This window comes from Symphodus melops, assembly GCF_947650265.1.
Source record: "Symphodus melops genome assembly, chromosome: 17".
In the NCBI taxonomy this organism is placed as follows: Eukaryota; Metazoa; Chordata; class Actinopteri; order Labriformes; family Labridae; genus Symphodus; species Symphodus melops.
This window is the reverse complement of record NC_136707.1, coordinates 1,534,135-1,559,090: the sequence shown is the minus strand read 5'-3', so window position 1 is coordinate 1,559,090 and position 24,956 is coordinate 1,534,135. Positions and strand designations below refer to the sequence as shown.

General features: G+C 43.6%; 2 protein-coding genes across 3 annotated transcripts; one reads left to right on the top strand and one right to left on the bottom strand.

Moving 5' to 3' along the window:
* Nucleotides 1-8,616: 8,616 nt before the first annotated feature.
* Nucleotides 8,617-13,897, bottom strand: LOC306838467 (uncharacterized protein). Of its 2 annotated transcripts, none has more exons than XM_079366669.1 (4): nt 13,751-13,897; nt 10,590-10,748; nt 10,219-10,348; nt 8,617-9,548 (listed from the first exon to the last, which is right to left on the bottom strand). In XM_079366669.1, the coding sequence occupies exons 2-4, from the start codon at nt 10,732-10,734 to the stop codon at nt 9,308-9,310; spliced, it is 516 nt and encodes a 171-aa protein (XP_079222795.1). In that variant the 5' UTR covers nt 10,735-10,748; nt 13,751-13,897; the 3' UTR covers nt 8,617-9,307. The 2 variants fall into 2 exon arrangements, with proteins under 2 accessions (XP_079222795.1, XP_079222794.1); XM_079366668.1 differs by having other exon boundaries at nt 13,730-13,881.
* A 690-nt stretch (nt 13,898-14,587) lies between these two features.
* ift70 (intraflagellar transport 70) lies at nt 14,588-24,791 on the top strand. The gene is made up of 19 exons (XM_079365633.1): nt 14,588-14,797; nt 15,177-15,242; nt 15,813-16,022; nt 16,427-16,483; nt 16,580-16,715; nt 16,905-17,009; nt 17,167-17,295; nt 18,289-18,338; nt 19,010-19,162; nt 19,761-19,826; nt 19,962-20,015; nt 20,139-20,204; nt 20,519-20,595; nt 20,930-21,137; nt 21,862-21,933; nt 22,044-22,147; nt 22,931-23,009; nt 23,656-23,785; nt 24,106-24,791. Exons 1-19 carry the CDS (start codon nt 14,750-14,752, stop codon nt 24,240-24,242), a joined length of 1,947 nt encoding a protein of 648 aa, XP_079221759.1. The 5' UTR covers nt 14,588-14,749; the 3' UTR covers nt 24,243-24,791.
* The last annotated feature ends 165 nt before the right edge of the window (nt 24,792-24,956 follow it).

Here is a 24,956-nt window from a genome sequence, read left to right as displayed (position 1 = left end):
GAAGGCAGCAGAGTGTAGTGAGGGTGCTGTACCTGAGGGCCCTGAAGGCAGCAGAGTGTAGTGAGGGTGCAGGGTGTGTGAAGGCTCAGTGGGAGCGCCCTGTACCTGAGGGCCCTGAAGGCAGCACGGTGTAGTGAGGGTGCAGGGTGTGTGAAGGCTCAGTGGAGACCTGGGTGCCTTTGCTCAGGACTCGGGTGTTAGTAGATGTGAGTGAGTGACTGCTGCTTGGTCGTGACAGGAAGGTCTTTGATTGTGTTTTAAAACAGAAGAAACACCTCAAAGTGTGGGGCCTCATCTTCATATCCCGTAAAAGGAGGTAAACTGTAGTTTAGATGTTCAATGTAATTCAGATTTAATTAAAAAAACGTTATTTGTCTCAAAGGCACACAGAGCAGAAACGTCCGCTCCGTTTGTTCGGTGGAAGTTCTTAAACGGATGTTAGGGGAGCTGCTCCCGACGTCCTGTGTCCCTGCTGTTTGTTTACACAGATTATTGTTTTCTACAAACCTTGCACATTTGTGTAACGTGCACAGATAGCTCTCCTTCCCTCTGTAAACATGAACTCCAGTCTGAACTCATCCTGCATGCAACAGAAAATCTGCGGCACTTATTGCATTACTTTTTTTTTTTCCTGCATCATGATTCATCTCCTCTCACCTGACCGCGAGCCAACTCATTTACCAGTCCAGCCTCCAAAGTAGCAATTAGCCGCTGCAGCTCCTTCTGCTGTTCGTGACTTCCAGCATCCAAAAAAAAAAAAAAAGTCTGCAGAGTCTCCAAACAAATTAACAAGACACTCACAGATTCCAGCTGTTTCCTGCTTTGTCTCCAAACAGAATCCCTCTGTTTGTGTGTGTGCAGAGCTGCAGCGACGGCGACACACACTCACACTCACACAAACACATCAAGTTGGCTGAGGAGCCCGGGGCATCTGGGACTTGGATTAGAAGCCATGACAGGGAGATGGAGGAGGGATTACTCTGCCTGCCTCGGTTTGTTTGCATGAGTGAGAAGTGAGGAGGGGGGAGGAGGGGGGGGGGGGGGGGGGGGGGGGGGGGGTCTGCTTCGTTATCAGAAAACAACAACAGAGAAAAAAAAAAACAAAGCTGAGGACACGACGATTGAAACAGTTTTGGAATTGAAATGCTTGTCGATGAACTCCAAACAAATCTGCTGCTGATCTGATTGTGTATCAGTGTCGCTCTGCATAAACAGAACCACTTTTAATATTCTCTATTTTATTCTCTTTTAATCTGTCTTATTTCTGGATATTTTGTGCGTGTGTGAGAACACCACAGGTTGAGCCAGAGGTTTCACAGTTTACAGTAAAGGGTCGGTGTTTGCAGCCGACAAACAAACACAAAAACAGGTCTTCACTTCTCCCTCCCAATCCAAATCCCGAAATTAAAATCACGAATTGGCAGGTCCTCTGGTGTCGTCTTTTCCCATAAAACATCGGCGGAGGAGAAACTAATCTGACTGAGGGAACAGTATCCAGGTGGAGAGCGTCTGATGATGCCAGGACACGATGCTTACGATGCAGTCGTGTTTTCTTGGAGATTTTTCCTCGATTAAAAGAAAACATGACGCATTTATAACAGACATCACGATCATTACTGAGAGGAGCAGAAGTTCAAATGGTAACCTAGCAACAATGAGTGCCAATGGGAAGCCATCTGAGACTGACTGTTTCGCATCATAACAGTGACCTATAGCGCCGCCTGCTGGCATGGAGAGTTACTTCCTCTCCTGCAGGCGCAGAACGTACGTGCAGCTCGGTCGTCGCCTCGAGTCTTTGCGATGTGTTCAACGTTTTGGCCAAGACGCCTCCGTTGGACTTGTAGGACTTGGATCGGGTTTGGGTACAGACTAACGTATGGAAGTTGGTCTGGTAGCTGGAGAGGTGCCAGTACACTTCCTGAGTGCTGCCGAGGTGCCCTTGGGCAAGGCACTGAAGAGCTTACAGCTCTGACATGCTCCCCGTGTCTCCACTGATGCACGACAAACAAGTTCTGTTTGTGCATGTGTGTGTGCGTGTGTGTGTGTGTGTGTGTGTGTGTGTGTGAGTCGCTCAATAACCAGTGTGAACCCGAATGTCTCCTCAGGGATTCATAAAGTAAATTAAAATCAAAAGATTTTTGTTATTAGAAATGCAAACATGAATTCAGTCAAGTGTGACAGTTTGTTTGTGATGTTAAATGTTGAGTTGATGTTAAATGAGTCAAAGCGCTGCCTGTTTTATGTTTGCAAAATGTATTCATGACATGGATCTCGTGAAATTCCTCTCGCTTCATCAGGTTTAATCAAGTCTGTCGTTATTACGCTGCATCGCTGTTTAACGAAGCTGAAGAAATCTTTTTTTTTTTCCTTTTGGCAAAACAAAAATGCAAATAAGTGTAAATGTTCCGTAATTCAAACTTTTCTCCGGCTCTCGTCGTGTTCGAGCAGGTTGAAAGGAATCCGCTCCAAGTCGCTGCAGGATGACAATTATGAGCGAACCAGGCCGTTATACAACATTTAATTACTTTCCAGTTTGTCAGATAAATATTTCTCTGTGTTGTCTGCAGGCAAACGAGAAGCCGTGGGATTTTATCGCTCCTGATCTGAAGAGTCGTTTCTCGTGAATAATCGTCCTCAGTGTCACGGCGCTGAATATGAAGCAGCAGATGCCAAAACAAACAGGAGGAGGAGCTTCAGGGTGTTCCTTCTTTTTATTCCTGATTACAGTGAATGTAGCAAGATCAAAGCCAGTCCACTGTGCCCTCTAACACGGAGACTCTCCAGGGAAATAAATTCATTGCACAATGAATGGGCCGTCCAAATGGTTTAATCCTCCCCGACGTTAACCCAGAGAAGGATTAAAATATCCGGTGGATCTCGCACGTGTCTCACTCCCCGCCTGGTACCTCAGAACTTAGGACCGAAACATGACGGTACAATAAAAAAAAAAACTGCAGTTCCTTTGGTGGCCACTTGAGGGCAATCCCAATTAGGATCCTAAATTTACAGCCCAAAATATTTTTACGTCAAGGTCACGGGGTTAAAGTTTGATTCCACACAGCGATGATGATAAAAGCTTTCTGGACCTCGACACAGACGAGTTCACGTCTGAGCATCTTAAAAGATGTTTGTGCAGAGCGGAAACAAAACAAACATAAAGATGTCACGAAAGAATGACAACTATTGATTTAATATGGCAAGTTTTGTGTAAATAAAACAGCTTTATAGAAATAGACGATCATAAATGACCTCCATCCACACAACCTCATTACAAACGTATTAGCATCCACATCTGCTCTTATCATTTGTATGCTGGCGAGTCTTTTTTTTCTTCCTCTCTCTCTCTCTTCTCTGATCTTCACTGACAGCAACTTAAGGGGAAGCAGCTGCGCGGCGTCAGAGGCGGGACGAGTCGCACTTTCGTTTTGCATTCCACGACAGTCTGTGCGGGTGTCAGCGACGCAGCGCGGACTCACGGGTGAAATTTACAACTCTCTGTTTGCACAGGCTGCTTCCTTTCATCAAGCTCTTATTATCTTCTGCAGTTAGAGTTCAGACAACACTTTTCTTGTACGTACGTTTTTCCACCTTTCACACAACATCAGAATAGAGAAGATACCTAAAAACGAGTTGAAAGCACTCGTGCTGTCATGAGGTAAAGTAGTTGGAAGTGATTGCCCGCGGACGCTGCAGGGCTGCTCTCCAGTGCTGGGAGAAAATACGCCTATTTAAGAGCTTTCAATGACTTATAAAAAGGACTTTCACACTTGCAGAAAACTCCGGATATTTCTCTGACTGCAGAGTTTCTCCTGCAGCAGGCGCCCCGAGAAGTCCTCTTGAAATTCACGAGGTATTTTCAGGGGTGCGTTTTCTCATTTGTAGTCTTGACTCGGTGTCGAAGCACCCTGGTCTCGGTTAGTGTGGTCTTGACTTCAACGCTAAGCTGTGGTCTAACTAAGTCTTCTTTTCTACTCCTCGTGTTTGCTTTCCTCTTGAAAGCTGAGCGTGACGTGATGACATCGTTTTGGAAACAGCGGAGCTTTAAGATGCTCAGTCGTGCAATTATCTTGCAGCCTGGGCCTAAAATGTCTTCAGGTTTCAAACGTAAATTAAAAAAAAAAAGCCCCTGACGTGTTGAACTGAACGTTGACTGTCATGCATACTGAGCCCTTCTTCCTTCATCTATTCAGCGGATGTTTAACGACTTCCCTGCTGCAGGGATGAGACGAGAGCTGTATCAGGAATAGCTTGTTTATCAGCGTCGCTTATCCCCTTTGTGTTACGTTTCAGGAGAGCAGAGATGCCACTTTGAGTCGGCGTGGAGGGATATCGAGACAGTTTCTCTGCAAACAGTTTGTCGAGCGTTTTCCAACTCGAACAGATTAAGATCTTAAAATTACGGGGGGGTGGGGGGACGGCTCTCTACATCCGTCCCCCTGGACTGCAGATTTAGACTCTGATTTAAACGCCAGCCAAGAGCTGCAGCATCCTCTCTCTCTCTCTCTCTCTCTCTCTCTCTCTCTCTCTCTCTCTCTCTCTCTCTCTCTCTCTCTCTCTCTCTCTCTCTCTCTCTCACACACACTGTCTGACAGAGAGAGGTCGACAAACAGGATGAAAGAAAATGAATTTCTTCATCTGATGCCTTATTTTAAGTGAAACTTTCAGACGTTAGGGGGGAAAAAAAGATGTCCGTGTTGACTTTTCCGTCCGCCTGCACACAGAGGACGGCGTTCCCCGAAGCTGACAAATTGACCTCTAAGGCAATATTCTCCCCCTTGAGTTTAACAAAGTTCACTCTCATCCTTCACCTGCTGTTTTTTTTTTTTTCCCCTGCTAAGTCATACTGCAATCTGCTGAGAAATTCTCACCTTCAAGCTATATGTGGTCTGTCGACTCGTCAGCTAACGGATCTGTTCTTGATTCCTGGAAATGCAAACGGCTCCATCAGGATACGTCTCCAGGAGAAACGATGCAATCTCGCTGTTTCCTGCAGACGGGTAAGACTGAGAGCGTGCTCAGTTCTTTTACAGCCAGCCGCTGAAATACTGTATACATCATAAACTCCCCTTCAGACGGCGCACTTCCTGTGACTGAAGATGCATGAAGCCTTTTATAGGAATACAACTTCATTCTTATTCTGCCGTCATGACAACCTGTAAAGAATACATCATTCAATAGTTTTCTTCCCGTCAACACAACCCATAAACACACCCAAACCATGAACGGGGCTGGAGTCGGTTTCAAACCCACAGCCGCTGCAACGAGGCGTCCGCAGACGGGCTGCACAACAAAACTTTCTCAGCTGTCCGGTGCCACTGATTCACCCTGTAGCATCTGTTTAGCTTTACGGTTATTTAACCCAAACATCAACCTCAGGAGTGAAAAAAAAATCAATTCTTCGAGCGTGCTCTTGGGCCTGGATGAATCCATGAGACATCCATGAGGTGTAATAATAAAGTAACAGCTTCCTCCACTCCTACACCTAACAGACGAAGGTGCATTTGTTGACAAGCAGAGGAGCAACGGTTTTAAGAAGCCAACCACCCAAAGGCAAAATAACAGGGTTCAGTAATGTAGCATCTTCAGCCCAGTATAGAGACAACGTCCTGGGATATTTTTATTTTTATTACCTTTTTATGTTTATGTTTCATTGTCTTTTTGAAACCTTGCATGTAAGGTGTCTTTGGGTTTTTTAAAAGGCACCCTCAAATATAATGTATTATTATTATTATGTGCAAATGATGGAAAATGAGTTTCATCAGAATTTGAATTTCAACTTGAAGTTATAGTGCACGTACACGTTCTGATCCTCATTACAGGTAAGTTCAACCTGCAGTTTTAGATTTTAAACATTTTAAAATAAACATGCTACATAATGCATGGCATCATTTTACACCAGAGCTGCTGCTAATGTCCATTTTATTAGTTAAAGGGATACTTCACCCATTTATATGAAGCTGTGTATCATTAGAAACATGGTAGTAGTGTTGAATGGTCATGAATCCAACCCTCATTTTGCCCTGAGACGAGAAAAATTTGTTTTTCTTTGCTTGAAAGTTTTCTTCATGTGATGCAAAAAGCGTCATATTGCATCACATGAAGAAAACTTCAAAACATTTAACATAACATTTTTTTATCAAAGCTTCATGTAAATGGGTGAAGTATCCCTTTAATGTTTGTGTCGACATTGTGCTGCAGAAGATTCATGCAGCTCTCATGTTGAAATATTCTGCGTATACAATATTAATTGTACGCAAATCACTTAATCCTATTCTGAAGATTAAGAGAAATACAAACTGTCACGTTATTCTGATCTGCATGAAGTGCTTGTGCCAAGCTAGACTAAACATCGAGAGCGTTATCTCTCCTCTCTCCGTGCACAGATAACACTCGGCTCCATCAGCTCATCCTGCTTAATTTAAGACGGTTAACATATAAGATTCAACCTTGCAGAACAACCATTTGTCATTTTCTGTCAAAAGTTCACAAATTCTTAATCCGTCATGGGAAGCATCTTTCACTGTCTCGTTGTGGCAGTCGATTCAGGATGAAGCCGGTCGAGTTAAGACTCGAGGCCACGGCTGAATTACGGAGGTCAGCTCCCTCAGATGGAGGTGAGACCTTCCACTGACCTCCGGATCGAGAGACCTTGAGTGATGTATTGTGAAATCAATAGCCGCATCTGATTGGAAGGAGTTTGTGACAAAAAAAAATGACATATGACTGTCTTTCAAATGAAAGGTCGTAGGTCGGGTGTTTTTAAAATCGTCACAGAGAGAGAGAGGAGAGGAGAGGAATGATTTCATGGTTTGTGTGGGAACAAGAAACAAACGAGTTTAATCAGCTTCAGAAATCAGAAAAAAAAATCATCTTTTATCTCAGCTGTGTCATCACAGAAACCATCATGAACATTTTTAAAAAAAAAAAATCTGAGTGGTTCTCCTTCCCTCATAATGCCACCAGCGCGGCGTGTCGCTGACACCAGGGAGCATGAAATTTGTTATTGATCCGAGTTCCCCTCTGACTCAGAAATGTGGCGAGGACAGCCGGAGAGCCGAGGCCGGAGAATCCACTCACGAACTGGTCGAGTGAGGCGAACCAATAACACAGTTACACCACGACAAGCGAGTCCTGGGTCTGGATCTTTCTTCTGACCAGCCGCCTTCATGTCGACTTTAACGCCTGATGTTCTTGACGGTTTGTCAGTGAGCTGAGAGGATACGGACGCCTCGGTTTAGATAAGCAGCCGTCACGTAAACGTCAGCCCAACGCCTCTCGACGCTTAGCGTTCTGAACGACTGATCTCCATTCAAGATATGCAGCCTGAAGACGAATCAGTTCCTTATTCTTTGAAGACTTTGAACATCAGTTCTCACTCAGCAGACGGGGACCGCTAGCTTCCCAAACTTGGTGGTCGGGATTACAGTTGTAGAGTGAGCGGAGTCATGGGGGGGGGGGAATACGTTTTAAACACTTTTGAAAAATAATAATAATAATGATACATTTCATTTGTAAACCACTTTACATTTTTCTAAATCTCAAAGTGCTACAGAGTTGAAAAGGATCAGCCTCTAAAGTTTATGTGAACACAGATCTGAAAACAATAAAGCCAAAGGGAGTTTGACTTCAACAAAACTCAACAATATACAAGTATTTTTAGTATATTTTTAATTAAATTTGAGAGTTTCATGACAGGACAGTGGATACTGATAGATAGATAGATAGATAGATAGATAGATAGATAGATAGATAGATAGATAGATAGATAGATAGATAGATAGATAGATAGATAGATAGATAGATAGATAGATAGATAGATAGATACTTTATTGATCCCGAAGGAAATTCAAGCTGAATACTGTAGGACATCAGGAGAGAGAGAGGGGAAGGAGTTGCAGGTCGGACTTGAACCTGGACACCTTACCTTTGAGGATTAGCCTCTTAGCATGGGACGCGACCTCACCATGAGACCTCGTTGAGTCCACAAACTATCATGTCTACACTTGTTGATTTGTGCTGTAAAGTTAGAGATGTTAATATGGGGCCTGATGGGGATTGATTACCTGTTGAACCCAGCCTCAAGTGGCCATTTGAGGAACTGCAGTTTTTTCTTGATGACGTATTTTACTTTGTTAATCAAAACATTTTTTTCTTGGTCATGTTTATCTTGACTATCTATTCAGCCTGTTTTTCCCTGTGTGTGTGATCTGTCCCACATCCTCTCTGCGTCAGGATTGAGAGCAGTCACAGATTACACTCATTATGTTACACTATATGGGATTGCTGATATTTCTCTCAGTAGCTCTTATGCAATACAAATTGGGTCAGAGCTCAGAGACCCAGATACTCAAGAGGTTGACTTTCTTTTTGACACTTTGTTTTGATTTGACGTCTCAGACAACAGATTATATTTCATGTTTCATTTCATTTTTGTTTTTCAGTTACCATCAAAATGTTTTTTTTATTATTATAACAGGCTAACGCCACTAATCTGACAGAATGCTGGAATTAATTAAACATGTGAAAAAGGCTCCAGGACCTGATTTTGAAATTCAAAAATGTCGGCGTCATGAACCATCTGCAGCTGTTTGGAGAAAACAACAACAGAGACAGTAATTGTGAATGCATTAAGTGAGTTTATTAGGGAATCATGTAGCGCAGCAGTAAAATCCCAAAACCAACAAGCCTTTTTAATTTTTTATAAGTAATAGATTCTGAAGATTAGGATCAAAACATTTCTATTCAGCTCAGCTGAACAGAACAAACAGGAGAACTGAAATATACAGAGCGAAGAATAAAATATTTGATGGTTTCAGTGTGGACAGCGGGCGTGCTGCTCGGACACGGTGGTAGATACAGTTTACATCTTTCCTGACTAGTGACGTGTTTTTTTTCTGCACATTTCCAATCTTTTGCAAATCAATTTTTTGGGGATTTATTTTTGGAGTTTTTGAGGCTCTGTCTAAATCAGGGAGAGAGAGAAAGAGTAAGGAATGACGTGCAGGAAAGGAGCCACAGGTCGTATTCAAACCCGAGCTTCCTGCCTGGAGGGACCACACACACTGTACGAGGAGCGTGCACACCAACCACTGTGCCATCAACACAACCAGTATTTTCAATCTTAATTTGATGTATTTTTAAACTTATCAACTTTAAATTGCCTGAATGAAAAAAAAAACATTGTACCAAACAGGACTTTAACCATATCCAAAGAGGATTAGTTTCAGTCCAATCAGTTGAAATTCAAAACAGAGGAGGGGAAAAAAAGAGGCGAATGTCAGGAAAGAAAAAGCACATCGTTGGCTGGTTAGGAGGAAGCCGGGGCCTTCTTCCTAATGACCCTCCTCCCGGCCTGTCTGGGCACGGTGGCCGGCGCTGGATTGGTAGCTGGACCGGCGTTGGCGTTGGCGTTGTTGGCTCCTCCTGCCTTGAGCTCATCAATGAAGGTTTCTATGGCAGAAAACTTCTCGGTCAGGTCGCCCAGGTGAGCTTTGAGGGCGTTGAACTCTTTGTAGAGGTCGTCTAAAGCCTCCGAGAGCGGCTGGATCCTGAAGACAAACAGAAGGTTGAACAGGAGTGGTTTCAATGAGGCTTCTGAAGTGAAAAAGAGACACTGTGGTCAGCTGAGTTTAGAGAGGCTTTCGTTTAGTCTCTGTGTGTTTTGGAATGAGCAGGATATTCCAGATGAGTGAAATAAAACAGCCTGGGTGGGGAGAGTCCCCACAGGAATTTGGCTTATCCTTCAAACTCAAAATAAAGTCCAGCTTTGTTGGGAACACACACTTGTGACCCGAGTCGTCAGAAAAGAAACTGCAAATTATCTTTCCACAGGGAAGTCTGGGGTTTCCTGCTCCTCGCCACTGTTTAGCGGACGAGACGTTGTTATGGTCCAACGTAACGCAGTTGCCACAGGAGAAGCTTCATATTAAAGGAATACACTTTTTTTTTCTCATTTTCACCTTGGCTTCCACTTTTTGGAGTTTTCTTATTAATCACTCCAACGTGTAGATTTCTTCAGATGTCAGTTCAGTTTTTATGTGCAGTTGCAGCTTCATTTGCTAAATTGTATTTCACATATTGCAGACATAAGGTTTGCAGGTGGCTCAGGTTGTAAGTTTGTCAGTCAAAGTTTATCAAAGTTTTCTGTGCACAGATATTACAATCAAATCTTTGCTCATTAATGACAACTTTACAAATGTAATAATCTACAGTTCCCACCTGGCGTAGTCGGGCAGCAGAGACTGGTGGTCGTTCTGCAGGAGTCCTCTCATCTGGCTCAGGATGTCGAACCTCCAGTTGTCCAGAACCTGAGTCAGGTTGGCCACGTTACGCATGTTCACCTTCTCAGCTGGGACAGACACAGAGTACAGTCATTAAATTAATAATTACACATGTCGTGTTTGAAAGAAGGCTCCAGGTGAGGTGAGGCAGGAGAACAGTTTTTCTACCGCGTCAGCCTGTGATCACGTCCAAAGTGGATTTTGTTTCTCATTTAGCAGACGTGGTTCGTCTTATGTTTCGTTTTTTGATAACTTGACTGAACTTGACCTTTTGACCCGAAGAAAACAAAAAGTAATCTGGGTGCTCACAGCCATCCCTGTAGTTCCACTCGTCCGTGGTAGTTGATGTTGAAGTCGACGTCGATGTCGATGTCGGGCGTCGCCTTTGGGCCTGCACGGTTACTGTGGCAACAGCCAGTAACAGCAGCAACAGCACGCTCAGCTTGGAGGCCATGATCAGACCAGCACCTGGGGGCGGAGCATGGATGAGGTAAGACATTTTTTAAGTCCCAGTAACAAGTGAGAGACAGTCGTGGTAAAGTACCAGGATTGTGTGTTTGCTTGACCTTTAACCTTCTGAAGAGGTGACTTCATGAAGTGCATGCTATCCTCTGAGTTCTATCTTTTACTGCAGTCTATTGTTTTGTACAGTCTTGACTCTGCATGCTGCTGCGATTAAACTGTTCCTCGGGTGGACGTTAAATCTTGGACAGCTTTGCTGCTGCTGTGGCAATCACTCCTAATAAAGCAGAGAGAAAGGAAATCTAACTTTACAGAGTTAAACTTCGAAGTCTTCCGGGCGTGTCAAAGGGTGGAACAGGAGAAGATGCCCGGAGGCTAAACTCTCAGCTCTTGCAGTCGGCTCACATTAAGGAATGAGTCCGAGCAGCGGAGGCACCTGAAGAACTGACAGAGACAGACTTGGAACACTGTGCACGGCATGTCTCTGCAGCTCTCCCCTTCAAAACTCCCTCTGCAACTTCATATTTGTTCCCGAGATGCACACACACCACAATAACACAGAAGCTGCAGTAGACTACACAACACATCATCTTTGACATGAGAGTCTGAGTAAATCTCATATATTAAAGAGATGAGCCTGTTAGTTGGCTCCAGCTGGGACTCATGTGTACCAAACATTAGAATTTTAGATTTTAGATCTCACAGAGCATGACCATGCAACCAAAATGTTTTTTTTTTAATGTTTTGAACATCTTGTTTTTTTGACTTTTTCAAATGAAAGAGATTAGTCATTGGGATCAGTTTCATCCATCCATCCGTAGCTGATCCCAGCTGTTAATGGGCGAGAGAGGGGGATTACACTTTGGACAGGTCGACAGTCAATCACAGGGCTGACATATATTCCAGAGACAAAACATCCACATTCACACCTTCAGGCAATCATTAACCAAACGAGAATATCTGGACTGTGGGAGGAAGCTGGAGTACCCAGAGAGAACCCGTCGATGCACAAGGAGTTTATGTAACCTCTACATTGAAAGTGCCTGTCTGACGGAGGTTCAAACCAGGAACCTTCTTGCTGTGAGGCAACAGTGCGATCAATGTCGGTCCTGTAAAAACATTCAAAATGTCGATTCATAACGGTCTCTGCAGAACGGAACATTTCTCTGACGTCCATCTGTAGGATTAGTTTGTTTGCAGATATGTACATGACTGCAAAAAGTGAGAGAGCTTGCAAACGTAGATCTTAAGTGTCACATTTGATAAGATTGACAATCACGACCTATTACAGAGACAATTAAATGGCAATACAGGAACTGACTGTGACTCCATAAAACTGCATTCGAAAACAGCCAATTGGACTGTAAGCAATGAGCAGCATGAGACATAAGAAGTCTGCTGGATATATAAACCCCAAATATTGACTGAATCCCCCTAGAAACTCAAACCACTGTAATCCCAATCTTTCTTCAGCATAATCAAGCTCTCATAGCCAAACCATAAAAACACCAACCACTGTTTCCTGATACCATAACATAAAAAGAAATTTAAACCTTGGCGTCAACATAAGGAAAGCCTTTTGACTGTGAGTGTCAGCTGGGTTTGGAGAGCTTGATTTATGTTCTTCCCTTCTGCGAGACGGTGCCAATGTTTTCCAAAGAAACTCTTAACAACACAACAAGCCACACTGCTGCACTGGGTAACATGTTCCTACCACAAACACACAACCTATGTACACCACCCTCAATGAAAACAATCACCGCAGCACAGACTGTGGATTCATCCGCATTGACACCAACAGTTCATAAATTGTTCTTAAAGATGATTGTCTCAGGTTGGAATCAGTGGACCTCGAGCTGAGAGCCTCTGACAAAAAAAAAAAGTTAGAAAGTACAGAGTGATGGACAAGGAAGTTGTTTTTCTTGAGATGTGTAAAAGTGAAATAAAAGAATCGTGTCAGCCTCGTTCCTTCACCCAGGATCCGACGGGATATGTTGAAAACGCCGGAATGATTTTCACTCATTCAAGTACACTTTTTTTCTCTTGTTCAGTTTTAATGATTTTATAAGAATAACAAAAACAACACATTTTCAGCACTTTTCAAAAGTTCAGAGGGTGCTTTCCATAGAACAACAGCAAATAAATTATTATATAGAAGCATGAAAACAACTTCTGTCAGTGCAGGAGGAATAACAGGGCGACGGTAGCTTCATGTGCTGGGGCTCTAGTCCTCCAGGTTCGGACCCAACCTGTGGCTCCTTTCCTGCATGCTATTTCTCTCTCTCTCTCTCTCTCTCTCTCTCTCTCTCTCTCTCTCTCTCTCTCTCTCTCTCTCTCTCTCTCTCTCTCTCTCTCTCTCTCTCTCTCTCTCTCTCTCTCTCTCTCTCTCTCTCTCTCTCTCTCTCTCTCTCTCTCTCTCTCTGATTGCTGACTCTTTCCACAGTCTTAAAGCTAAAAAAAAAAAAAAAAAAAAAAGCCAAATCACATTTTTCATATGCACGTGTCCTTCTCCTCTTCAGATTTTCTCTAATAAATTGGCATAATTTTGAACAACACTAAATGTCATCATCCGGTTCCAGGTCAGTGTGAACACCATGAAGTAAGTTTGGCTCTGCAGTAAAGCGAAGGCCCATGGAGGAGACTTCTCAGAGTCATTCAATATTGAAAAGTCAGATGCCTTATTCAGATTCATGCTCAGCATTAATAAAGAGTCCGATTCACTTTCATCTCAAGCATTAACACTTGTATTGCCCATGCATTTATGCAATATGGATCCTGACGTGCTTTTCTTTAAAGCAGCAACAGACAAAAAAATATATTCCTCACTAATATGAGATTTATAGATAAGAAACTTTGTCTTGGTTAGGATGTAAATAAATTTGAAAACAGATTATTTGCTGGAAAACAAAGTTAAAGTTTGTATTTAAAAGCATGCGCTCAACGTTGGAGTTCAAATAAGTTAATAAAAACATGCGCTCTGCACATACCTGTGTAAAAATAGTGTATACCTGTTGTTTTGTAGCTCCTCTTCCACAAAGTGTTTAACACAAGGCAGAGGAAGGCATGAAAGAGAAGAGAGAGAGAAAAACACACACACACCCCTACTGCTCACAAGCATGCATCCACATGTATATACACACATACCACACACACACACACACACACACACACACACACTTACAGACATTACACACTCACGCATACACACTCAAATTCTACCCTCTTCCCCTCATTATAGAGGCCCGGTGGTCAGCTCACTGTGGTTTAGGTTTGAGGCGAAGCTCCAGCACCTCGTTGGTTTCATCTGTTTTAACCACTGTGTGTGTGTGCGTGTGTGTGTGTCCTTTTCTATGACCATTGGATAAAGTCACATCATGGATTCTACAAACATGAGATCACTGGTAAAGTAGTCTGGTTGAGACTACTTGTGTGGTGGGAAAAAAAAAAAAAAAAAAAAGACCGAAGATGATAAGAAAGTTTTTACTTTAGTCTGTATTGAACACACACAAACATATATTATATTCTCTTCATTAATACCATTGTTTTATACCATCATTAATTATAGCTATTATTATGCATACTATATTATTGATACTATTATTGTTAAAGTTTGTATATCACAGCATTGTGAGAGGCTTTGTCTTTGACCCTGTATTTATAGATATATGTATTTAAACATGTATGTGTTTGTATATATATATCTGTGGCTGTATCAACATGAATTTAGAATTAAAAAAAAAGAAGCAATAAAGATTAGCAAAGAAAGAAAACAATATTCTTGATGAAGGTTGGTGTCGTGTAGACGGATTCTCTCAGATGATTGGCTCTTTCGAACGTCTGTCAAATCCTTCATTTCCGGTTTGCTCTGTTGCTAAGGAACGGCTCCTATGCTCCTCACCAAACAGAAGCTAGCTGGATGCTTTATTTTTATGAGTTGATAAAACACACAACATCTCGAGAGGGGTTTTTTTTTCTTTCTTTACCGTCAGCGTCGCTCATTTGAAACCATGACGGCGATAAAAGACGGAGAATACACAGCGACAATCTACAGACTGGTGAGAAGACGTTAGTTTGTGTCGAGGCTAGGCTAGGCTAGCTGCGTACAGCTAGCACCGCTAGATCTGTCAACGCTGGATGAAACTGCTTTAGTTATCAGCCTCATGTCAAACAGCTTTCTTAAATAAATAAATATTACTTTTTGATGCTATTTGTATCGTAAACAACCTTGTATATTCCCGTAATGTTCAAACACTTTTCTCTTTTAAATATCTATCTATCTGTCTGTCTGTCTATCACAGTTTAACACATAGATGATCATATATACACAACATATATAGTATGTTGTGTTTTTCCTGCTGGTTTGTTTAAAAATTATTTCAATATGTGTAACATCAATGTTAACGAAACCAAAATGAATTGTAACGTGTCTTTTAGATTAAAGAAAGTCAGTACGTGGAAGCTATTCACATCCTGAACGGCCAGCTTCAGAAACACACCAAGGTGAGTCTGGTTTAACACAATAATAATAATGAGTCATGTATGAAGTCATGACAGCTTTTTTCTAAATGTCACCGGAGGAATATTCTCTTTGAGATACAAGATCTTTATTTAAAGCGAGTCCAGGCCACAGACAATAAACATCAACACAATCTAAAAACCCACCTGTACAGACAATCCTTCATGTAATCAATTAACCTTCCTTATGCCTACTTTTTTGCATGTTTTCGTTTTTTTTGTGTGAACGTGAAGTGTTTTATAAATAAAGACTTCCTTACTTTCTTACAATCTATCATTGATCAGAAATATTGGGCAGCGAAACCTGTGCATACAGTGTTCAGATGGTCCTTTATCCTGTGACATAAAAACAGTCATTTTATAAAAGAGCACTACAAATGACATTTATTGTTATCATATTATTATTATTATTATTGATCATTTCAGTTTAGGTGTCCTTGCTACTTTTCACAGGGGGGGGAGATTTTACTTTCCTCTTCCTGTGTTTACATCAGGTCTCTATTTTACAAACATTTCAAATGCCTTAAATCTCTCTTTCTTGTAACTGTGTTCCAGTCCAGGGCGGCGTTATCCCTGCTGGGCTTCTGCTACTACCACATCCAGGATTTCTCCAACTCTGCAGAGTGCTACGAGCAGCTCACCCAGCTGCACCCGGAGGTGGAGGAGTACAAGGTGTACTATGCTCAGTCCCTGTACAAAGTGGGTGCATATCCCGAAGCCATCAAAGCCTCCTTCATGCTGAACAACCCCAACAGTCACTCCAAGGTACAGCACAAACTCAAACACATGGTGTCTCATCAAAACGCTAACTTTTCCCTTTGTTTCATGGAGGAAATAAAGCATTCGAATCCAGCTGTCCTGCAAGTGCTTCCAATTGGCAATTTAGAAAAAACTCACACCAATATACATTGATTTTATTCACTGTGTTCCCTCCATCTGTTTCACATTTCCAATCACTGGGAGCTGTTATTCAACACACCTTCTCTAACACGTGCATCAGGGCCTTAAATACACGATACACTCTGAAAGGCTCAGCAACAAGGAACACATCTCAGTTAACAGAAAGAATGAACGATTAATCTCTCTCTCTCTCTCTCTCTCTCTCTCTCTCTCTCTCTCTCTCTCTCTCTCTCTCTCTCTCTCTCTCTCTCTCTCTCTCTCACCCTCAGATGATCAAGCTGCAGGCATGTATCAAATACTGTGAGGAAGATTACTCTGCTGCCAAGGTGACGAGCTCCCTCACATTGTCTCTTCATTTACACAAAATGACAGCGTTTCTATGTGCAGAGACGAAACGGCACCTTTTTGTTGTTTGTGTGCAGTCGCTGCTGGAGCAGCTTCCTCAGGAGGACGCCGACTACATCCACAACATGGGCTGTTTGCTCTACCAGGACGGCAAGCATGAAGAAGCCTGCAAGAAGTTCAGGTCTGCCATGCAAGTGCTGGGATATGTGCCAGGTACACACACGGGTGCTTTCATGCTTTTCACTCCGTCGTGCAGAACTGAAAACATCCGTCATTATTCTTTATACATGTTTAAAAAAATCTGTTTTTGTGAAAATATGAAAACAAAGTTACGTTTTAAAAATGCAGTGAGGTGTGGGATCATGACTGCTCGACTTGTTTTTGGTCTGTTTTCTCCGTCAGCGTTGTCGTACAACATCGCCTTGTGTTACTACAACCTGAAGAATTACGCTCAGGCGCTCAAATACATCGGCGAGATCATCGAACGAGGCATCAGGGAGCATCCAGGTAAAAGCACACCTCAGTGCACCACGCTCATCACATGTCTGTTTGACGTGTGATGAGCCAAAAACCTTCATCTCTGAATCAGAGGGATCATTTGGTGCTACGTTATTGATCGAACTTGCAATCTTTTTTTTTATTTTTTTTATATCCGACCTTCTAGAGCTGAGCGTGGGGATGACGACTGAGGGCATCGACGTCCACAGCGTGGGGAACACTCTGGTACTTCATCAGACCGCCCTGATCGAAGCCTTCAACCTCAAAGCTGCCATCGAGTACCAACTGAAGAACCGTAAGAAGTTCACTCAGTGTCTCACAGCCAAACTTCAAGTCACAAAAATGCAGGAAAAAAAATGGATTAGGGCGCCATATTCCCTCCACAAACTTACAGAATCACAACAGTAACAATATGGCTCAGGTTAATATGCATCTCCTCGGCTCACACCACCACAGCTTATGTGATTCTGTTGTGAATCAGATCACTCTCACAGAGCTGAATTCCTCCAGCTTTCTTTAATGTAGTTAGAGAGACAGAAGGAGAGATGAAAATCTCCTGGAGAGGAACTTGTAACGCCTTTTATCTTCAAAAGCGGGCTCTTCCTCCCTCCTTCCCCGACTCCTTTACGAGATCAAACCGAGGCTGCAGAGTTGATCTCTCATGTAAAGCTTGAAAGCAGTTTAAAGGAGCGTCCTGATATCCAAGCGGTCAAGGGACTTAACCATAAGGCTGCAATGTCCCCAAATTGTCCCTCTAATTTACTCTCTTTCTGTTTCTCTCACTCATTTCCTGCCTGCTATCAACAGTCGTTCAGAGAACTCAACAGTGAATTGCAAAGATTTACCAAAGTATGCTCCTAAAGTCTAAACACCCATTGTTCCATTTATTCCCCAAATTATGTAAAAAAATAAAATAAAAAAAAAAGAGCCCAGGCTTCTTGAAAAACAGATCGAGCTACATCCTAATTTAGGAAATCTTTGGAGCAAATGATCGTCAGTCTGAAGGGTCCTTGTGGAGGTTTATGAACCAGGTCTGGCACATTCTATGAGAAGAGGGAAATACATGGGGCACACTTGTTAGACCACAGGGATGCAAAGATTGTGTTGAAAGTGTGATAACATTTGTGTTTACTGGAAACTCTTCAGAGCACCTTCTAAGAGTTGATTATTGATTCAAAATCATTTGGAGGTTTGTTTTGTTCATAAAAACAAACAAACAAACAAACAAACAAACACAGCATCACCATGAAAGATGAAAACAAAAACTGTGTTCTTTGCTGTCGTGCAGTGAAAGGAGCTCAGGAAGCTTTGACAGACATGCCCCCCCGATCAGAGGAGGTAAGCATCAGCACCACTTCACTTCCAGTGTGTGTGTGTGTGTGTGTGTGTGTGTGTGTGTGTGTGTGTGTGTGTGTGTGTGTGTGTGTGTGTGTGCGTGTGCGTGTGCGTGTGCGTGTGCGTGTGCGTGTGCGTGTGTGTGTGCGCGCGCAGCTGGAGTCTCCACGTCCCCCCGGCTATGTGTGTGAAGAGAATGAGCGCTGTCTGGACGTGCCCCCTCCGACAGCCTGCAGATAACACAGATGAATAGGATATTAGAGGCGGAGGTGTGAAGGCTTACACGGACATAATGATGATGGTTTTATCGTCTTGAATCTGCTTCATTAAAATTCATGTGCAGACGGGGGCACTGTCCTTGGTCCAGTCTGTAATTGCCACCCAATGGGTCAGGATGTCATTTAAACCAGGAAAAAAAAAACATGAGGGACGTGTACAACTACTGCCCCCTTGTGGTATTTAATACTCACTGCATCTTGTAGGTGTCAAATTTTTTTTAGCTTGAATTTCGATGCTTCTAACATCACCTTTAAGAGAAGTATGACATGTTTTTATAAATTACAGTTTTACATAATTATGTTTCATAACAAAACACATTCAGTGCCAAATTTGAAACTGGAATACAAAGAATGGAAAATCATTGAAAACCCTGATTTGTGTTCTCTGTTTTTCAGGAGCTTGACCCGGTGACCCTCCACAACCAGGCTCTGGTGAACATGGACACGAAGCCGTCTGAGGGCTTTGAGAAGCTGGCCTTCCTCCTGCAGCAGCCCTCCTTCCCTCCTATCACCTTTGGGAACCTGCTGCTGCTCTACTGCAAACACGAGGTACAAACACAGCAGTCCACACAAACACACTGCACACCTGCAGCTGGAGGGAACCATAACAATATGCTAACATGATGAGCAGTATGTTAGCGCTGTTTCCTCACAGCGAGGAGCTTCCTGGTTTGAGTCTCCGTCTGACAGGAGCCTCTCTCTGTGGAGTCTGCATGTTCTCTCCCACAGTCCAAACACATGCTCATTAGGTTAATCGACGACTCTAACTTGTCCGTAGATCGTGTGGCCGGCTGTCCGTCTCAGCCCCGTGATTGACTGTGACGACGTCAGCGTCCAAAGAAAGAAGCTTTTTTTTTTTTTTTACTCCCAGGTTGATGATTAATGTTCATTTGAACCTCCCGGAGCTTTTTTTATTAGACAGAGATTTATCAACATGTTGTTCTCGTTCAAAATTATGAAACCCTTCTGTGTCGCTGTGTCAGCATTTTCCACCATACGGTAAAACACAGAGCGTCCACACGGGGAGTACGAGTGTGTTCAAAAGGATTTGCAGTCATGTGTCGTGCTTTAATTAAAATGGCATTAATAACACTGCTGGAATCTCTCGCTCGTTCTCTCGCTCTCTCTCTCTCTCTCTCTCTCTCAGTACTTTGACCTGGCGGCTGACGTCCTGGCAGAGAACGCTCATCTCACCTACAAGTTCCTCACCCCGGTAACGAGCTCTGCGCTCTCTCACATTTCCACCATGAATATTCTCGCCTACTCTCTCGCACACATGTACTCATTAATCATGGAACGTGTCCGATGGCTGCGTCCTTATTCGTCTGTGTTTGTCTCCCTCTTGCAGTACATGTACGAGTTCCTTGATGCCTTGTTGACCTGCCAGACGGCTCCAGAGGAGGTACAGAAAACTCCAGCTCATGGTTTTTGTCGTGTGTTGTCGTCGTTGTCTCTGCACCAAGCAGCTGAATGATAAGAGCCACAACATGTCCCGTGTTTGATCTCCTCTTTGTTTGCCTCTCAGGCCTTCAGGAAGTTCGATGAGATGAACGGCAAACTGACAGAGCAGTTACGCAAACTGGCCAAGCAGGTAGATTCCTTCTCTTTGATTCAATGAAAGGCCTGCTGGTTCTGTTCAGTCTGACTCTGTAGGGAACGAGATGGTCTCCACATCCAAGTCAAGTGTGGAAGCTGGAGAGGTGCCAGGTCACATGTCTGACTTCCTCCCACGTTAGCACCTGTGTGCGTGGGAAGCATTTCTCCTGATAACAAAAAAAACCCTAAAAATCTTAGAGCACATTCTTTGAGAAGGTGAATCTCGGTTACTTGTATTATTACGCAGAAGAACACGGACGTTGGCTGATTATTGACTGATTATCGTCATCTTTGTGCGTTTCCTTGAAGGTCCAGGACGCTCGGCTGGTCCGAGACGATGAGGTGCAGAAAAAAGCTTTGCAGGAGTACGACCTGATGCAGGAGAAGTGAGGACACACGCAAACAAAAACACACACATTAACATCATTCACATTCTTATTAGTTTTTTCTCCACTTCAGTTTTTACTGTTTTAAAAGTTTAGATCTTTTTATTCTGTCTTTGCCGTTTGTGCACGCTCTCCAGATTTAGATATTTTTGGGCCATTTTATGTCTTAATTGATGGGACGGTAGAGAGCTGCAGGATACCTGTACAGACCTTTGGCACAACCTCACGGCTGGCCGAGCATCGTCCTCACAAATAACATCTTTAAAATCAACGATCCTCTCCCTCCTCTCCTCGTGTCTCTTCCTTTAAGTAACCTCTGGTTTGACTTTTCCAGGTACATCGTGGTCCTCATGGCTCAGGCGAAGATCTACTGGAACCGGGAGAACTTCCAGATGGTGGAGAAGATCTTCCGTAAGTCGGTGGAGGTTTGTAACGACGACGACACCTGGAAGCTGAACGTCGCCCACGTGCTCTTCATGCAGAACAAGTACAAGGAGGCCATCGGCTTCTACGAGCCCATCGTCAAGAAACACTACGACAACGTGAGTACCTCACGGCCCCGCCCTCTGTGTCGGCCACAGGGAGAGAGCGAGAGAGAGAGAGCGAGAGAGAGAGAGAGAGAGAGAGAGAGAGAGTGAGGGCAGGTCTGAACAGTTTGCCTTTTCTGTCCAGGTGGAGCAGTGCAACATTCAGGAATGTCCCTGCAAGTGCAAACCTTCGGTAAAAACGGAGACTCGACCGCTCTGTGTTGATTCTTTCTGAAGTCTTCTCTCTCACGCTGTGCGGATTGTTTTCGATTCCCTTTTTCACTTGTTTGCAGTGCTGTTTTTTCTGGAGTCTAAAATGTTGACGTTTCGAGACAAACGTACGGCATCATCTGCTCGGCTGAGACCTTGAAGTGTTGCCAACTGAAAGCCACGAAAAATGTGCTAACTTGGTTCAGATTCAGATTCTTTATCGTCCAACAAGGATCACTCAAAAGACAACACAAGGAAGGACAACGTCTAAATAAACACAGTTAAAAGAACTATAATAAACCAATCGAGCTCTCTGTGGCTCAGTTAAACACCCAAACTTTTCTTTAAGATGTTCTAGGACACTTGCATGCAGCCTTGGTTCCTTCCTCCAAAGGATTCTTTTTTTCTGTCATTTTTTATTTTTCTTATCCAGTGTTCAAACATCGTTGTGAGCTAAGAGAAGAAAGGGTTAACGATGTGATTCTAAATGTGTGTGTGTGTGTGTGTGTGTGTGTGTTTGCTGCTGTAGATCCTGAACGTGAGCGCTGTGGTCCTGGCCAACCTGTGTGTGTCCTACATCATGACGAGTCAGAATGAAGAGGTACTGTGATAACACTGAGGCGCTCTCTCTGCCTTTAAGTGAGCGGCACACTCGTCCCCCCCCCCCCCCCCCCGTGGTTGACACTCGTCGTCTTGTCTCTCCGCCAACAGGCCGAGGAGCTGATGAAAAAGATCGAAAAAGAGGAGGAGCAGATCTCCTACGATGACCCCGAGAAGAAGGTCTTCCATCTCTGCATCGTCAACCTGGTGATCGGGTGAGTTCCACACCGTCGAATAAGCAGATCCAGGGCCAGGATAATCACAGCAGAGGATTGTGGGTAAAGCTTTATATAGCCTGCTGTTGTTTTGCTTTGCTCTGCACCTCGTCGTGAATTTAAACACGACCCAGTGTTCAGGCTGGTGGAAGAGCATGTGTATGCAAACGACACAGAGTCTCTGAGAGCCTGATGAACACAGAAGAAGGAGGAGCATCAGCATGGGAGTGTCTGTGCAAACATTTATAAATATAAACATTCTGCTTTCCTTCACGTCAACACTCGGTCACACAGTTTGTTTTATTTACGACTCAGGAAACTTGAATTTCCTTCGGGATCAATAAAGTATCTATCTATTTCACAAAGAACGGCAGAGAGCGCTCTGAGCTCCTCGCCGAGGTCGAGCTTCACCTCGTTGCTGTTTTATGAATCTGCGTACCCACAGCTTTTGAGACGAGATGACACTGAAGAAACAAGCAGAGGTGAATGAAGCCAATGAAAGAGCAAAGACGTCCTTCGGTATCGTGTCAAACACAGTTTGTTGAAATATCGTTTTTCTCCACTGCAAACGACATTTTTAGTGTTTTTCTCGTCTGTGTCGCGTCGTCTCATTTCTGCAGATTCAAACAGCTGCTCTGATGTTGTGTGCAACACGTGGGGCTCTCGACCTCTCCTGCAGCATTCATTAGCTTCACCTGCATGTGCTCCACCTAACACTGATACGTGTCTGATACCGTCCCACTCCAAACAAACAGCACTGTGTCCCTCTGACGTCTCTTTCAGGACGCTGTACTGTGCGAAGGGGAACTACGAGTTTGGCGTCACTCGTGTCATCAAGAGCCTGGAGCCCTACAACAAGAAGGTGACAAAGATGTTTAAAAGATGTTTTCACAGCGTCTGAAGGATAAAGTCATAGTTTGAAGTTCAGTCGTCGTGGCATTCGAAGGGCAGCGGACAGATGTTTCTGTAAAGAACCTCTGAATATGGGAGGTGGTTGGCATTAAAAGATCACGAGTTGAACCAAAAATACTCATCCGAGCCCTTCAGGAGTCTCCCGCTGAGGAGACTTTTTTTTTTTGGAAACCTTTTGATCCGATCCAGTCACAACAGTGAAGCCCGGCTCCAGCTGAGTCCACTGAGCTCCAGCTGAGAACACAAGCCGTCGCTCCTGACTGTTTCCTCCCCTCATGCAGCGCAGAGCCTCGTCCACAGTCACGCCAACTTCTCTAAATCTGACCAAACACACTGAACTCGCTCAAACAGAAGGAAAGAATGTTTTCTACAACGAGCCAGTCGATTGAATAATCTGTTCAGATAAATATAGAATCTCTAATCTTCATCTTATCCGCTGCTTTTTTTATGCCATACCGTGTCATTCATTTTCTAACTGGGTTAAATCACAAGGTCTTTTAAGGATGCTATTCTGTATAATATTGTAACTCTTGGTTGTTTGTGTTCTTTTGTGTGCGTGTGTGTGTGTGTGTGTGTGTTCTCTCGTGTGTGTGCAGTTGGGAACAGACACCTGGTTCTACGCCAAGCGCTGTTTCCTGTCTCTGCTGGAGAACATGTCCAAACACATGGTCATGCTGCGGGACGCCGTGGTCCAGGAGTCTATTCAGTTCCTGGAGCACTGCGAGGGTGAGCTGCACACACACACACACACACACACGTACACACACACACACTTACACACACACACAATCATCCCCAAATCATGGGGGTGAGGTACAGCAGGGGAGTCCATCATCCAACAAAAACAAGCAAACTCCTGCTCCCTGTCTAACTTGGGAAAGAGTCAAATCTCCTTCCACGATCAAAATCAATCAGTGTATTCGGATCAGATGTTCATCAACTTTGCTGATATCTGTCCAGATGATGACGAGCTCATTAAGGAACAAATGAAAGGTCACACGGTACGGACTGTTCACTCTTCTGTGATTTGTTCCTTCGGTCCGCAGCGTACGGTAAGGAGGTACCGGCCATCATCGAGCAGCCTCTGGAGGAGGTCCACATCCACATCGGCAAGAACACCGTCACCTACGAGGCTCGGCTGCTGAAGGCGCTGTTCTACGAGGTCATTGGCTGGAACAAGTGACATCATCACACAGGTGTCACTCAGACGTTTGCACATCCAGCCCCTGATGTGCTTTTAAATGAAGGATTGTGGACTGGACACACACACACACACACACACACTCACACTCACACACACACACACACACACACACTCACACTCACACTCACACACACACACACACACACACACACAGACAGATGTATTTTGAGTAAAGCCTGCTGTGCAAGCTTTAAATTCCTGGGAATCAAAAGGGCTTCCAGCTCCTGACTTCATTTGGGCAGATTTTGGACTCTCTCTCTCTCTCACACACACACACACACACACACACACACAGACATCCCAGGGGGAGGCTTTTATTTTGAAGTCGAGCTGGCGGGGGTTTGGCACAAACAGATCTTACATAATCTTTTTCTGTTTCTCGGACTCATTTAAACCAAAGCTTCACTTCTGACAGGATTTGTGACTAAATGTCATCGAAGAGAAAAAGGTCGAACAAAAACAAACTAACACTTTTTTGTTTTGTTTGCTTGTTTATTCTGCTAACATAAAATACATGATGATCTTTTATATGTTCGACTATTTACATGCTTACAAAGTTCATGCATGTGTTTCCTCTCAGTAGATAAAATGTTTGTAAAAAGCAATAATTTAAATAAAATACAGACGGTTATTTTTGGAGGAAAACAAACAATATGCAGGTCTTTTACTTTGAAGCTTCAGGGGTTCATTAAT

What these genes read in the sequence shown, in the direction of transcription:
- LOC306838467 (XM_079366669.1), bottom strand. Translation starts at nt 10,734, where the DNA reads ATGGCCTCCAAGCTGAGCGTGCTGTTGCTGCTGTTACTGGCTGTTGCC. An exon ending in GTGGAACTACAGGGATGGCT is followed by an intron (nt 10,349 to 10,589) that starts GTGAGCACCCAG and finishes TGTCTGTCCCAG; the next exon opens with CTGAGAAGGTGAACATGCGT. An exon ending in CTGCTGCCCGACTACGCCAG is followed by an intron (nt 9,549 to 10,218) that starts GTGGGAACTGTA and finishes GTTTGTCTTCAG; the next exon opens with GATCCAGCCGCTCTCGGAGG.
- ift70 (XM_079365633.1), top strand. Translation starts at nt 14,750, where the DNA reads ATGACGGCGATAAAAGACGGAGAATACACAGCGACAATCTACAGACTG. An exon ending in AGTGCTGGGATATGTGCCAG is followed by an intron (nt 16,716 to 16,904) that starts GTACACACACGG and finishes TTTCTCCGTCAG; the next exon opens with CGTTGTCGTACAACATCGCC. An exon ending in AGGCATCAGGGAGCATCCAG is followed by an intron (nt 17,010 to 17,166) that starts GTAAAAGCACAC and finishes CCGACCTTCTAG; the next exon opens with AGCTGAGCGTGGGGATGACG.